Consider the following 17281-nt stretch of genomic DNA (forward strand, 5'->3'; position numbering starts at 1 on the left):
ATATGTGCTTGCTTGACTTTAGAGTTGAACAGAACCATCTTGATTAATTCATGTGCAATGTGTGTGTGAGTTTTTGTGATCTTCTGTGCTATCCTATGTAGTCCACAACTTGCCCTCTGTGTTAATCAAAGCGAAATTATTAAGTTGTGCTAGTCTAGGAGATGACGTAGGCGTTTCTTGCTTGATCATAGATGTGCTTGTCACTTAAAAATAAAATTTTCCGTTGCTAGCCCCTTTGAGCCTATAGACCTTTTTTTTTTTTGCACTCACATTACAAGCCGTACCCCTATTTTGTTCTTAATTGGAGATTGTTGAACCTTTACCTCCTAAGGCACTTAGTCGCTAAAAGAAATAAGGTGAGAGATTGGGGAGTAGCTTTCAAGTAGAACCATGGAAGGGCACTTAAGGTGCACTAAAGTTGTGAAAATAAATGTCACTAATCGATGAACCTTAATGTATGGAGTACGTGTAGGGAAAAAAATGAGAAAAGGAAAAAAAATTGCAAGAAAGAAAAAAGATTAGTTCAAATAATGTAGAAAAACACACACCTCCTAATCTTACTAATGAGTGCTAGGGAAATATAGAAGTGATTAATTGAAAAAAAAAGAGGAGTATGTTGTATATTGGTTGTGGGGAGTGAATTGATGGAGAAGTCTCGATTTTAATATTCTACCGCAACTAGATAATTAAATAATGTAGTAAACGCTAAAGTTTTATGTCTTTCTTTCCCGACCAGATAAACGTGGGTTTAATTAAGTAACAATTTTAATATTCTCACGTGGGTTTGTTTTTGCTTTTCCTCTCGTACGCAAGCCTCAAAGTTATTCTGCTTATATATATATATATATGTACTCTCTGAGTTGTATGAGAAACAGACTCATCCATATATATCCCTCTTCAAGTAGATTAATTCTGATAAATGAAATGCCGATGGATCGGCGGTTGTACGCAGCTGCTAAAGAAGGTGACATGAAAGTTCTGGAAGAATTCAAGTGCCAGTTCACCACCCAATTAACTCCTTACAACAATACTGTCCTCCATATTGCAGCTCAAAATAAAGGTTTCTATCGGAAAAATAACCCAAGAGATTTTCTTGCTATGGCCGGTCCAGAGTTATTTTCCAGCTTGAATTCTAATGGAGATACTTTTATTCATATGGCTGCTTGGAATGGCAACGCAAATCTCGTCGAGGCCTTTATCAACTACATGAAAAATTGTGGATGGCTCGACGGTGTTATTGATATAGAAGCTGGCATTCGGACAACCATAGAGTTTTTGAGGATTACTAACAACTATGGAAATACGGCCTTGCACGAAGCTGTAATGCAGAGACATGATTGCAGTGTGGTAGAATTGTTAGTCAAAGAAGATCCCGACTTCTCATATCCGCCTAACAATGCTCGGAAAACTCCACTGTATCTAGCTGTGGAGACTGAAAATGAAAAGCTAGTGGAACACATCTTGAACAACTCCACTTCACTATCTTATGGTGGCCCCTATGGCACAACAGCGCTACATGCAGCTGCAATGTATAAAACTACAGGATATATATCCCTTTACTCATGATTTTACATTATTTTTACCAACATTAGTAACTAAATATAGGCAAAAAGACCTTCGGGAATGGCCAGTTGGTTTGGAGGGCGGTCATCCGTACAGATGATCTGGGATCGATTTTCCTCAATGCCTTCTTGGTCGAGTCTGTCGCACAGGGCTTGCCTAGTGCGGTTTACATCCCTGTGTGATTTGTAGGCTAGTACACAACGGGAGGTTTACCTAGTGCGCACAAAGTGCTCACCCGAAGGTCAGAGCAACCGTGGATTTCCCTAGGGTTCCAAAAACAAAGGCTAAAAGACCTCTTTATAACTTTTTTCTAACCTCTCTAGCTCAGATCTACCCGAGTTCACACTAAATCCCCTTATGGATTCCTCCCCCCACTTTCCACTTAAAATCAAGTCTGGATGTCATCACAGAGGATATTGTCTTTGTAGATCTGGAAAATCAAGGAGTATATAAATTATGTGATCCTTATTTGTATGGAATTCATAATTGTTGTTAGCCTTGGCAAAGAGGATGGATGACATTTTTCTTGAGAATTGAAATATATACTTGACTTTCTCTTTTCTGATATTTTATTCTCCCTCTTACTCAAGCTAGTGGAACACATCTTGAACAACTCCACTTCACCATCTTATGCTGGTCCCTATGGCACAACTGTGCTACATGCAGCTGCAATGTATAATACTACAGGTATCTCCCTTTACACATGATTTTACATTATTTTTACCAACATTAGTAACTAACAATAGGCAAAAAGACCTTCGGGATGGCCCATTTTGTTTGGAGAGCGGCCATCCATACCTAGAATCGATCCCCTCAATCAAAGGCGGATTCAGGATTTCAAGAGGATGAGTGCACTATTGTGAAGATGCGGATTTAGAATTTATATTTGACGAGTTTAATTTTAGTATCTACCATGTACCCACTATAATTTTGAAATTATAGGTTCAAAATTACGTACCGGATTAAATGAGAACCTCTATAAATTGGTCATCTCCCCACCCATTAGGGTTACCGTATTTATTTTCTCTCTTCCATCACTAAAGTCGGCGGTAACGAAAGTTAGGACAAGGGGCGAGAAACCAATTTGAATTAACGTTTTCGCTTCGTGATAATGGCTTATGATTCAGGTATATTTTCTATAATGATTATATATAAGATTGTTATGTTCAAGATCTTGGTATGAATTAAAAGATTTATGCCTACATGTGGTATCCGAGCCTGGATTGCTTGAACTTATAATCTTCACTAAAGAAAACGAATGAAATATTCTTTAGTGGTCTACTCTAAGAAGGAATAGTAATGTTGGTATGAAAATTGTCTGTCGCCATGGGCTTAACGATATGATCAGTTAATATTAATTATTCACTGTGTTCTTTTTATTTATTTAATGTGTGCTCAATTTTAAAGTTTATATTTCAACTTAGAAATCTGAAAGCTTTCTTAAGTTCTGGGTAATTACGGTTTTAGCATGACAAATTGGATGTGGGTTTCTAGTGCTTGCAAAACTGTTTTGATCCTTTTGAGTTAAACTGTAATTATCGTTGCTTTCTTGGGCCCTAAGTATGTATTAATTTGATATTAAACACTGAAAGTTAATTATGATGTCTCTTCCATTATTATGTTTTGGAACCTTCTGGACCATTAAAGCAATTAAATTACTTCCTGATACATATAAATTCCCATAGTTGCACGTAAATCACACATAATACATTGATTGTGATATGATTCTTATATTATATTGTGCAATGCGTAATGTTATATGCTTAAAGTTACATATAGTTTGTTAGTCACCAAAGTGATCAAACTATAGTGTTTAAAGTATTCACATGCATATAATCTTTTGATAATTATTTTATGTGTGCACTTATGTTTATATAGTTTGTTCGTCACTAAAGTGGCCAAGCTAGTATGTTTATGAAAAACATGCATACATAAAAGTATAATTTATCCATAAAATTAATGAAATGCCTATAATTGAAAATTAGTGAATAAATTAATTTTCACTATTGATAGAGCTTAAGGATTTACCCAAAGGTGGATCAATTATTCTATGAATAGTGAATATGATGAGGTAAATTAATATTCTTAGTCAAATATGCATTGTATGTCCAAAGATGGCATATATGTTTGGTTAAAAATATTTCATTACCTATTAAAGACTAAATGGCATTTAAATTATGATAGTGTGTCGTAGTATTTACCCAAAGGAGAATTACGATATGCTTTAATTGTTTGTTGAATCCATATTGATTTGTGAGCATGTATTATCTATTTTGCAGTTATTCCTCTTCATTTGCATGCTTCGTCTGTTACTGTGTTCAATGGATTGAACTTTTCTGAATGGCATGAACAAGTCCAGTTCCACTTAGGTGCAATGGATCTTGACTTGGCTCTGCTGAATGATAAGCCCACTGCCATTATTGATACGAGCAGTGCGGATGAGAAGTCTTTCCATAAAGCACGGGAACGCTCTAACATGTTGAGTCTTATGTTTATACGAATGAGTATTGCCAACAACATTAAGAATACTATTCCACAAACAGAAAGTGCCTGGTAATACCTGAAGTTTGTGGAAGAATATTTTCGTTCTGCAAATAAGTCTCTCGCTGGTACACTAATGGCTGAACTCATGACCATGAAGTTTGATGGGTCGCGTAGGATGCAAAATCATATCATCGAGATGACTAACATTGCAACAAGACTTCAGACCTTGGGGATGAAAGTTGATGACTCCTTCTTGATTCAGTTTATTCTGAACTCGTTGCCTCCTGAGTATGGACCTTTTCAAATTAAATATAACATTATTAAGGATAAGTGAAATGTTAGTGAATTGTCCAGTATGCTTACTCAGGAGGAGTCAAGACTTAAGAAACAAGAGAATTATTCAATTAACCTCATGGGTCAAGGAGCTGGTAAAGGACTTAAAGTGAAGCCCAACAAGTTCAAGAAGAAGAAAGCACCTGTTAAAACTCCACAGGATGCTAAGAAGGAACATAAGGTAGATACGTGTCGTTTCTGTAACAAGGAAGGACACTATCAGAAAGATTGCCTGAAACGTAAAGCTTGATTCGAAAAGAAAGGTACAATTAGTGCTTTTGTACGTTTCGAATCAAATTTAATAGAATTTTCTAATAATACTTGGTGGCTTGATTCTGGTGCAACTGCTCATGTATCTACTACGTTGCAGGGATTCCTTACAATCCAAACTACAAATTCAAATAAGGATTTTTTGTTCATGGAAAATTGTATGAAGGATCCAATTGAAGGCATAGGGACTTATCGTTTGATCATGGAGACTGGACGTCACCTTGATCTATTACAGACTCTTTATGTACCTTCAGTTTCTAGGAATTTGATTTCTCTTTCAAGACTTGATGTTTCTGGATTTGATTTAAAGTTTGGAAATAGATGTTTTAATTTATATAAGAATGCTATTTTTTATGGTTCTGGTTTTCTTAGTGATGGTTTATATAAATTGAAACTCGATATTGGTTTTTCTAAATCGCTTCTTAATGTTCAACATAATGTTGGAATTAAACGTAGTTCACTAGATGAAAGTTCTGCTTACTTGTGGCATAGACGTTTGGGTCATATATCCAAAGAAAGGTTAGAAAGATTAGTAAAGAATGAGATTCTTCCGAATCTGAATTTTACTGATCTTACTATATGTTTGGATTGCATTAAGGGAAAGCAAACTAAGCATAGTAAGAAAGGTGCCACAAGAAGCACCCAGCTTCTAGAAATTATATACACCGATATTTGTGGACCCTTTGATGTTCCATCTTTTGGTGGAGAGAAATATTTTATCACTTTTATCGATGATTTTTTACGTTATGGAAACATCTATTTGCTGAAAGAAAAATCTCAAGCAACAGATGCTCTCAAGGTGTTTGTTAATGAGGTTGAAAGGCAATTAGATAAAAAGGTGAAAATTATTAGGTCAGATAGAGGTGGTGAATATTATGGAAAATATAATGAATTGGGACAATGTCCGAGTCCATTTGCAAAGTTCCTCGAGGAACATGGCATATGTACACAGTATACTATACCAGGAACACCTCAACAAAATAGTGTTGCAGAAAGGCGTAATCGAACACTTATGGATATGGTTAGGAGTATGCTGAGTAATTCATCAATACCCAAATTATTGTGGATGTATTCTCTTAAAACCGTTGTATATTTATTAAACAGGGTTCCTAGTAAGGCAATTTCAAAGACCCCTTTTGAACTGTGGACATGAAGGAAACTTAGTTTAAGGCACCTACATGTTTGGGGTTGCCCAGCGGAAGGTAGAGTTTATAATCCACAAGAAAAGAAATTAGATTCTCGAATAGTAAGTGGTTACTTTATTGGTTACCCAGAGAAATCTAAAGGGTATGTGTTTTACTGTCTAAATCATAGTTCGAGAATTATTGAAACCAGTAATACAAGATTTATTGAGAATGGTGAAGTTAGTGGGAGTATTGAAAAGCAAAGTGTGAAAATAAAAGAGGTGAGGGTCAATATTCTATTACCCACGAATGTGCCTACTTTCACACAAATACCAAATATTATTCCAGTTGTTGAAGAACACTTTGACAACACCGAGCAACATTTGGATGAAACACTTCATAAAGAAACTGACTCACAAATATCTGACACAAATGAACCAGAAGAAATGCCATTAAGAAAATCTCAAAGAGTTAGAAAATCGGCTATGTCGGATGATTACGTGGTTTATTTGCAAGAGTCAGATTTTGGCATTGGTCTTAATAAGGATCCGGTTTTATTTTCACAAGCCATAGAAAGTAATGAGTCTAAAAAATGGATTGATTCCATGAAGGAAGAGCTAAAATTCATGGAATACAATAAAGTCTGAGATCTCGTTGAATTACCAAAAAGTTCTAAAAGAATCGGGTGTAGATGGGTCTTTAAGACCAAACGCGATTCAAATGGCAATATTGAACGATACAAAGCCAGACTTGTTGCCAAGGGTTATACTCAGAAAGGAGGCATTGATTATAAAGAGACCTTTTCACCGATCTAAAAAAAACTCGTTAAAAATTATTATGGCTTTGGTGGCTCATTATGATTTAGAGTTATACCAAATGGATGTGAAAACTGCCTTTCTTAATGGAGACCTCGAGAAGGAAGTTTATATGGAACAAACAGAGGGTTTCGAAACTAAAGAAAAAGGTCAAATGGTGTGTAAACCGAAGAAGTCAATATATAGACTTAAACAAGCCTCATAACAATGGTATATAAAGTTTAATGATTCCATAACATCTTTTGGATTTGTGGAAAATACCGTTGATCGGTATATATACCAAAAGATCAGTGGGAGCAAGTTTATATTTTTAGTCCTATATGTTGATGATATTCTACTTGCTGCTAATGATTTAGGCATATTGTGTGAGACTAAAGATTTTCTCTCTAAGAATTTTGAAATGAAAGATATGGGTGAGGCATCCTATGTGATAGGAATAGAAATATTCTGTGATAGATCACAAGGATTATTGGGATTGTCTCAGAAAGGCTATATCGAAAGAATTCTAGAGAGATTTAATATGAACAATTGTTCAGCAGGAATTGTTCCAATTCAAAAAGGGGACAAATTTAGTCTCATTCAATGCCCTAAGAATGATGTAAAACGAAAGAAAATGAAATCAATTCCTTACTCTTCAATTGTTGGTAGTCTGATGTATGCTCAGACTTGCATAAGATCGGATATTAGTTTTGCGATCGGAATGCTAGGAAGATATCAGAGTAACCCAGGAATTGATCACTGAAAAGCTGCAAAGAAAGTTTTGAGGCACCTGAAAGGAACGAAGGATTACATGCTCATGTATAGGAGATCCAAGCATTTGGAAGTTGTTGGATACTCGGATTCAGATTCGCTGGATGTATTGACACTAGAAAATCCACGTTTGGTTATTTGTTCCAATTAGCTGAAGGAGCAATATCGTGGAAGAGTGTCAAATAGTCTGTCATTGCTATATCCACGATGGAAGCAGAATTTGTGGCATGTTTTGAAGCCATAATTCATGCATTATGGCTGCGAAACTTTATTTCAGGACTTGGGGTTGTCGACACCATTACCAAGCCGCTAGAAATTTACTGTGATAATTCTGCAGCAGTATTCTTCTCCAATAATTATAAGTACTCCAAAGGTGCCAAGCATATGGAATTAAAGTACTTTACCGTCAAGGAGGAAGTTCAGAAACAAAGAGTGTCACTTGAGCATATTAGAACTGATCTCATGATTGCAGATCCGTTAACGAAAGGTTTACAACTAAAGACATTTAAGGAATATGTACATAGAATGGGTCTTGGCTATATTTATGATTGATGTATTTATGATTTTTGACATTCTGAGCTCATTTATGTGTTTCTGATATACATTAATGATTTCCTGTTTCTCATAATAGTGTGCATATTATTGTTTTGAGATGTTGCAGGAAAAGTCTCAATGAGACATTATTGTAGACCATAATATTTTACAACTTATGAACCTGATACGATAAATTACTAATGTTGCAGTATATGGAAGGGAGTATGTAGAAAAATTATATATAACCGCCATAACTCACATTTACTAGTTTATCGTATTGTGATTTTTATGGTGGACATTATAGAAGAGATTTGTTTATGCGCAACTAATGTTCCTATATTAAATATTAATATTATGTGATTATTGGACCAAATGGGAGAATGTAAGATTTTCTTACGTTTTGGTTGCCCAATAAATTTAAGGCCCATAATTAATATTTAATTAATGAGTAAATTACATCCATCCGATCGATTATTTGATGGACGTACCGGATTAAATGAGAACCTCTATAAATTGGTCATCTCCCCACCCATTAGGGTTACCGTATTTACGTTCTCTCTTCCATCACTAAAGTCGGCGGTAACGAAAGTTAGGGCAAGGGGCGAGAAACCAATTTGAATTAACGCTTCCGCTTCGTGATAATGGCTTATGATTCATGTATGTTTTCTATAATGATTATATGTAAGATTGTTATGTTCAAGATCCTGGTATGAATTAAAATATCTATGCGTACACGAGCATGTCGCACAGGGCTTGCTTGATATAGTTTGCAGGCTATTACACAGTGGGAGATTTATCCAGTGTGCATAGAGTGCTCACCCGAATGGCAGAGGCTGTAGCGACTGCGAATTTTCCTGAGTTCCAAAAAAAATAGATAGGCAAAAAGATCTCTTTATAACTTTTTTCTGACCACTCTAGCTCAAATCTACCCCAGATCAACTTAAAATCAAGCTCTGGATGTCCTCTCTGTAGATATGGAAGATCAATACATGTTCTCCAACAAGGAGTATATAATTTATGTGATCCTTATTTGTATGGAATTCATAAATTGTTGTTAGCCTTGGCAAAGAGGAGGTATGACATTTTTCTTGAGAATTAAAATATATACTTGGACTTTCTCTTTTCTGATATTTTATACTCCCTCTGTCTCAATTTATTTTGCTGATGTCAAGTCGATATTAAAAACATTGGTGATATCTAAAATAAAAAGGATAAAGAAAGCATAGTAAAAAAATTTCTCTTCTAAATATTCTATAACTATATTTTTTACCCCATTTATTCACATTTGTTAGAGTGATGCCCTTACTAACTAAGATATTTTTCTTGGGTAAAATGCATGGAAATGATACTAAGAAAAAAAATCAAGTCTGACAAAGCAAGTAGATGGTTTTGGGTGGAATCCTCTCCATTTTGCGGCTTATGTAGGGTTTAAACTATCAGTGAGGACATTATTAATGGTGGATAAACATGTGGCTTATGGAACTATTAAAAAAGAAAATAAAACACCTCTGCATTTAGCAGTCATCAATAATAAAATGCAGGCCGTTGAAGAGATTATAGAGCCTTGGACGCGGTCACTAGTCAAGGCCAAAATGTTTTTCACATTGCATGCGCTAAGGAGCATTGGAAAATGATAAGATTCTTCCAAGAACAACGGCTGCACAATAACATCTTTGTGCAAAGAGACGCAGACGGGAACGTGCCCTACAAGGTTACGGGGAAAAGCGTGTCGTTTCAGTCTCACCCTTGCGGGAAGAATTAGATCGCAACAATATCAGATGGGTAAGTATTTGTTTATACGATGCAAGTTTCTTTTTAGTCTTTTCCTTTTAAAAACACTTATCAGTTAGTTTTACAAGACAAAAATTGCATACTCATTCCGTTTCAAATTAGATGAGGTACTTTTTTTTTACTCTGTTCCAAAATAAATAATATATTTCTAAATTTAAAAATAATTCAACTATAAACTTTTTATTTTACGCATTTTACTCTTAATGAGAAACTTTTATAACCACACAAATGTCATGGACCCACAAAGTTTTTACCCCTTAAACTCTTAAGACCACAAGTTTTAAAAGTTTTTTTTTTCTTCTTAAACTCTAATCTATGCCGAGTCAAACTACCTCATCTAAATTGAAAACGGATAGGCAGTTTTTTTCTACACCACAATTGAGATATACACTAACTCATAAAATAATTAGAGATTTTTAACTCTATTTTCAGACAGAAATACTTGAGAAGCGGTTCAAAGGATGCATGGAAGTATGGAAACGTTGGATATTGAGTTTGGATATTGGATCGCTCTATGTGGGCTGACCCGACTCATCTAAAAGAGATAAGGTAAAAGGAAGTTACTCAAAAAAAAATCACCGTACACAATTAAAGAGTGATGGGGTTAATCAGTTTTTGAATATGGATTAACTTCTCTTTTATATATATCACGTAAGTTTCCTTCTTCTAAACAAGATAGAGGAAAACAGAAACTTTCTTCTGCTTCCAAAAAAAATCACACAAGGATAAAAGACACTTAGTTCGTAAAAATTCTAACTTTGTTTCCAAGAGATTCAAAGTTCGACTTGGGCAATTCTTTTGGTGGTGAGTTCAACAATCTCCATTGCGATAAAAAGATACACAACTTGTTGTTCTAACCCCTCATTTTTCCTACAATGGTATCAGGAGCCATTATTGTGTATTCTATGTACATAAATATGGATACACAATGAAATTTTTTTTCTGGGGAAATAGAAAACCTTTTTTGTTTTTCCATTAACAGAGTATGGGAGAAATATTAATAGAGTTGAAATTTCTGTATTGATGTCGCATAAATTTCTTTCATTGAAACTTGTGAATTTCTTTGTGTGTTGATGCCGCATGAATCTCGGGCAATTGCTTTCTGATTTTGGCATCAATCTGATGTCTTCAAGTGATATGATGTATCACTGGATTGATCAAAAAAAAATCAGAAAGGATTTTAGGCATTGATTCAAAAGCATTAGGTACAGGTTTAAATTACTACTAATTTGGCATGCCTATGGACCATGGTAATGTTAAATATTAGTCTAAGTGTTAAAACTTATTTCATATGTGAATGAATGGCAGAGAACAATGGCAAATGGAAATATAACTTAAGTTTCATATTGATCAAAAGATGTCTGCATCCTGCTAGAGAAAGAGATTTCAACGTGTTGTTCTGTTTTTTTTTCTTTCCATTTCTTTCTCTTTTGTCCTTTCTCAATTGGTGAAACAGTGGAAAGACGGTAAAGATAAGAACGGCAAAAGATATTTAGAAAATTCAAATCTTGAAAGTATGGATTGTATACAACAACAGAAACTTGCCTGAAAAGAATTTTCTCTCTGTGTGGACCATGAACTGATATAAACTGGCCCTAATATTTCTTAATATAGAAAATTAGTTTAGCATTAATCCCTTACATTGATGTACTTCTACGAGTTATTGTGACACATGTTATCACATTGGATGGTTATAGCCATTCTTATTGTTTCCTTGGTCCTATTTTAAATATGGCTGAAGAGGGACAAGTTCGAATTACTTCAAGTGGGAGTTCTCGAAGTCAATGAAGGGAACAACGTAGAAGGGTACGTCGTCGCAGGACTTATTTCTATAATGATTCAGACTCGGAACCTGAAGTCATCAGGAATGTCCCAAGGGCGAGACAAAATGAGTTAAAGGATCGAAGGGCTGAACGAAGGGAAAGAGAAAAGAAATTTAGGGAGTTTAAAAAATTTAAAATGGGCCCTGATGTTTCCATTCCTAAATATGTACACCTTTTTCAGTTAAAAAGATCTGAATTGGCTAATTACGTAGAAATTACTGATTGGGAAGCATTAGCTATTTTAGCGGACTCTCTTCGAGAGCCTTGGGGTAAAATTTTAACTGAGATTTATTATGATATTTGGTCCAATGCACCTTTTAGCGTGTATATGCAAGAGTTAGTGTTCGATTGATACATGTATGTCCTAGCAAACATGTAAATTATTATTATGTGTTTTATCTTAATGAAATTTAAATTAGGTTACTTGTCTCACCAGTTACATACATTGTTTATCATATTTTTTTGTAATGGATTGAGACTTAAAATAAAGTACACACTAAGAAGTGATTTTTTAATATTAATTAAAATATTTAGATATAGATGATGAATGAAAACGTAGTGACCGTTCGATTCTATACTAAATGTAGAATTAATATTATAATTAATTTACTTGAGTGTGTAATCACATGCATAAATTGACTGAAGTATATATTGATGAGTTAAACTTGTAATATTGTCTCTAATAACAGACATGGCATCGAAAAGTATCATTGCTGACTTGAACAAGGGTGACAAACTGAATGGTAAAAATTACGACATCTGGAGTCGTAAGATGTGGTATGTACTCAAAGAGCAAGATGCTCTTGAAAGTATTAACCATGCTATGAATCACCCAGAGGAGGGTAACACTGCCCAACACATGAGGGATCTGGAAACTTATAATATTTGGAAGAAGAAAGATTCCACTGCACGTGGAATTATTGTAAGTTCAGTTGCCGATGATCTCATCCACGAATGTGAACAATATCCTACTGCTCAAGCCATGTGGACACATTTAAGAGAGGCATATGGGGGTACAACTGTGACTCACCTTCGACAGCTGACAATCAAGTTTGACACGTACAAAAAGCGTCATGATCACAGTGTCAAACAATATCTAAGGGTGATGTCAAATATGATTGCTCAACTCAAAAGTGTTGCCCATGTTCTCTCTGATGAGCAGTAAGTTCAGGCAGTGATTCGATCTCTTCCCAATAATTGGGAACATCTGAAGGTTAAGCATCAAAACTTTTGCTGATGTTGCCCGTCATGTGGAGCTTGAAGACGAGCGGCTTGGTGCTGCTAAAGCTGTACCTAATGCCTTTATGGCAGAATCAAGTGGTACAAAGAGATTAAGTTTCAAGCGCAAGAGAAACTGAAAAAATGACGGAAAGGGTAAGGAGACCGGAGAAGGATCCTCCAAGAAAAGAAACAAGCCAAATTTCAAGAAAGGAAAACGGTTCTATAAGAAGAAAGACAAGAGTAAGTTGAAGTGCTATAATTGCCAAGTCCCAGGGCATTTTGCTCGTGAGTGCACTGAGCTGAAAAAGATAGCATTTCAAAATGCATCTCTTAGTGCTATATATGTTTCTAGTACTGTTTTACTAACTGAATCTTATCTTCTGTGGATTGTAGACTCAGGGGCCACAGAACATGTGAGCCGTGATAGATAAGCGTTCATAGAGTTTCGTCGAGTTTCACCTGGATCAAAGCATGTATATGTGGGAAATAATGCAAAGCTTGAAGTCAAAGGGATAGGAACTTGCAGAATGTACATGTGTGGTGGCCGATCTTTGATGTTGCATGACATCCTATATGTTCCAGAGATTCGAGGAAACTTAGTCTCTGTGTCTGTTCTTCTAGATTTAGATTTCAATTTGAACTTTAGTCGTAGTGGTCTTAGAATTACTCAAGACAATGTTTTTTATGGTTTTGGACATCGTTATGATGGTTTTACTGTGTTAGATTATAATCCTTCTACGTATAACTATTATGTTGACTGTTGTTTTATGGCATGTTATTCTAGTAACAATGATATTGATGTTATTACATGGCATGCAAGACTAGGTCACATAGGGCAGGATCGAATGAATAGATTGGCTAAGGAATGACATCTAGGTTCTTTCTCTAAAATTGAAATGCCAACTTGTGAAAATTGTCTTGCCAGAAAGATTATACGTAAACCATTTGGAAAGGCTAAGGAGCTGATTTTCCATTGCAATTAATCCATTCTGATATCTGTGGTCCAATGAATGTGAGGGTTAGGTCTGGTGCTTTATATTTTATTATATTCATTGATGATTTCATACGTTTTGGTTATGTCTATTTGATTTCTCATAAATCTGAAGCACTTGATTGCTTCAAGAAATATTTGAATGAAGTTGAGAATCAATTAGACAAAAGGATTAAGACCTTAAGAACCGATAGAGGGCGTGAATATCTATCAAAAGAATTTGAAGAATTATGTAATGAAAAGGGCATCACCAGACAGTTAACTATTCTGTACACACCTCAACAAAATGGTGTAGCAGAAAGGAGGAATAGAACACTACTGGACATGATAAGGTCCATGATGGCGCAGGCAAATTTACCTATCTCCTTTTGGGGAGACGCGTTATTAACTGCAACCTACATATTGAACAAAGTGCCTTCTAAATCAGTTTCTTCCACTCCTTATGAGCTATGGACTGGTCATAAACCAAACTTAAAGGATTTACGACCTTGGGGTTGTGCTGCATATGTAAAAGATTCTTATAGTAAATTTGGTAAATTAGGTCCAAAAGGCAAGAAATGTATCTTTATAAGATATTCAGAACACTCCAAAGGGTATGTGTTCATTGGTGAATTAGAGGATGGAAGAGTTACTGAGATTGAATCGCGAGATGTCACATTTTTGGAAAATGATTTTCCAAAAAAGGACGAGGTAAAGAATGGAGAGCCTCTTTATGAAATGTTGAATTCGGATAGTCAGCAAGTGTCTTCTGACACAGTTAATAATCAAATTGATCAAGATCTTATTCTTGATCCGAGTGAGAGTGGGAACTCTCAATCCCAAAATCCTTCTGATGAACCTAAATTTCAACTACGAAAGAGTGCCAGGAAAAATATACCCAAACATACTTATGACATTGAAGATTATGTTTTCTTGGTATCTCCCACAGAAATGGATGAGCCAAAGTCTATAACTGAGGCTTTATCGAGTCCTGAAAAAGATTAGTGGATGAAAGCAATGAAAGAAGAATTAGAGTCCATGAAAATCAACAAAGTCTGGGATCTAGTTGACCTTCCGCCTGGGCGTAGAGCCATTGGGGAACAAATGGGTTCTCAAAGTTAAATGCAAAGCGAATGGGTCAATAGAAAGATACAAGGCACGATTGGTGGCAAAAGGCTTTACTCAAGAAGCTGGAATAGATTATGAGGAAACATTTTCACCAGTTGTGAAGTTTACCTCAATTCACTTACTTTTGGCTATTGTTGCACGTTTGAATTTGGAATTACATCAAATGGACATAAAGACAGCTTTTCTCAATGGAGAACTAAACGAAGAAATCTACATGGAACAACCTGTAGGCTTCATCGTTAAAGGCCAAGAAAAGGTCTGTAAATTGAAAAGATCAATTTATGGCCTAAAGCAATCTTCAAGGCAATGGTATTTGAGATTTCACAAGGAGGTGATCTCATATGATTTCACCATGATCAATAAAGACCATTGCATTTATGTGAAGAAGTCCAATGGGATGTTTGTAATTCTTTCTCTTTATGTGGATGATATTTTATTGGCCGGAAATAATTTAGAGTATTTGAAAACTATCAAGTCATGGCTTTCAAAGTCATTTGACATGAAAGATATGGGTGAGGCAGACTACATCCTTGGAGTTAAGATCCAAAGAGACCATTCCAAAAAGTTATTGAGTTTATCTCAAGAAACTTATATAAAGAAAATTTTGGAGCATTTTCTCATGAATGGTTGCAAATCCATGGATACTCCTATAGCGAGAGGTGAAACTTTAAGCCTTGAAATGTGTCCCAAGACTGAAAATAAAAAGGAAGACATGACTCAGAGTTCCATATTCAAGTGTTGTCGGGAGCTTGATGTACGCTATGATGTGTACTTGCCCAGACATTTATTATGATGTAGGTCTGGTTAGCAGGTATCAATCCAATCCTGGAAGAGATCATTGGAAAGCTGTGAAGAGAATTTTCAGATACCTGAAGGGAACTGCAGATTATTCACTATGTTATAGTGGAAATGATTTATACTTGAGAGGATATACAGATGTTGATTGGGCTGGTGATCGGAATGATAGAAAATCAACATCCGGTTTTGCCTTCTTACTTAATAGTGGTGCTATATCATAAAAAAGTAAGAAACAAACCTGTACAGCCCTTTCAACAATGGAAGTTGAGTTTGTGGCTTATGCGTCTGCAGTACAAGAAGTTGTTTGGTTGAAGAGATTCTTTGAGCATTTGGATATTACAAAGAACTCTCAGGGTCCCATGACTCTATATTGTGATAGTAAAGCGGCTATTATATATACAAAAGATCCTAAGTATCATAGCAAGACTAAACACATTGACATCAAGTATAACTTTGTAAGAGACATGGTAGCAAGTGGAGAGATAAATTTACAGTATATTCCTACGCGAAGCATGATAGCTGATCCTTTTGAAAAGACGATATCTAGAGACCTGTTTGAGAAACATGTTATGGCTCTAGGTTTGCGAAGGATATATATTGTAAAATGACTTTAGTATTATAATATGTTCATCATTATTTGACTCTTGAATTATGCTTATATCTCATATGTATGTGATGAATGTTTTTGTTGATAAAGTGTATCGAACAAGTTGCGAGATTGGCTCTATCACACGAGCAATCGCCTCTTACGTTAAGAATCGTGAAGAGATGAGACTTTATAGAACATTCGATTATGACTTGTTTTGTAAGCCAGATGCGAGTTTCTCTAAGAAGATGGTTTGAGGATTATTGAAATGAGAAACTCGAGTTAGACACTTGAAGGTGTCTAGACCAAGATCTGTACGATGTTGAATGATTAAAAGAAATAAGAAACACACACCAATATAAGGTGAGAACATCGTAACATGTGTTTCATACCACGTGTGCTAGCGACCAATGGAATAATAGAAGAATGGATCCCTGCTTCTTCATTGTGTGAGATCCCGAAAAGTTATATTAACTTTTATTGAAATACTCTTTGACCTTTTACTGTATCTTGAAGTGCCAATCGATGTTGCTACTTTAGCATAGCACTAATAGCCATGAGCGATTCGGCAATGCAGTGCATGTCTAGGAAAGCATTTGATCTGGAATGAATAGATTCGAGTGAAAAGGGAAGACAACTAAAATTAGCAATAGCTTGTATTTACAAGTCGACCACTACACTTACCATGAGGGTATTGAGTGTAATTGTGGGTACAATGTTATATTTAAACTCTAGTTCACCTCTTCTGAGGATGAGGGATCAAATAACTACTACTGGAGTAGCGAATAACGTCTGGGGTATTGCGAGTAATAAGATCCTCATATTGGTAATGCATCCTTTCCATATGTGATTGGATTTCTACATGGAGCTTTAGTACAACTTTAGTAGTTTGAAATATTATAGCTCTTAATGCTCGCAGGTCGCACGAGCTATTTGTCTGTATAAATTACGTGTGTTATTGACATAAAATTAGTTCGGGTATAGCCCACCATGAGCTACGTGGGAGATGTTGGATATTGAGTTTGGATATTGGGTCGCTCCATGTGGTCTGACCCGACCCATCTAAAAGAGATAAGGTAAAAGGAAGTTAC

At 35.5% G+C, this 17281-nt stretch overlaps 1 protein-coding gene across 1 annotated transcript; it reads left to right on the plus strand.

The window, feature by feature from the left end:
- The first annotated feature begins 924 nt into the window (after positions 1-924).
- Positions 925-1566, plus strand: LOC104100374 (ankyrin repeat-containing protein At5g02620-like). Its single transcript, XM_009607588.1, has one exon. The coding sequence runs from the start codon at positions 925-927 to the stop codon at positions 1564-1566; it is 642 nt and encodes a 213-aa protein (XP_009605883.1).
- The last annotated feature ends 15715 nt before the right edge of the window (positions 1567-17281 follow it).

This window comes from Nicotiana tomentosiformis, chromosome 12 (genome assembly GCF_000390325.3).
Source record: "Nicotiana tomentosiformis chromosome 12, ASM39032v3, whole genome shotgun sequence".
Lineage (NCBI taxonomy): Eukaryota > Viridiplantae > Streptophyta > Magnoliopsida > Solanales > Solanaceae > Nicotiana > Nicotiana tomentosiformis.

Bases quoted from the DNA above. Each gene is read 5' to 3' on its own strand.
- LOC104100374 (XM_009607588.1), top strand. From the start codon at position 925: ATGCCGATGGATCGGCGGTTGTACGCAGCTGCTAAAGAAGGTGACATG.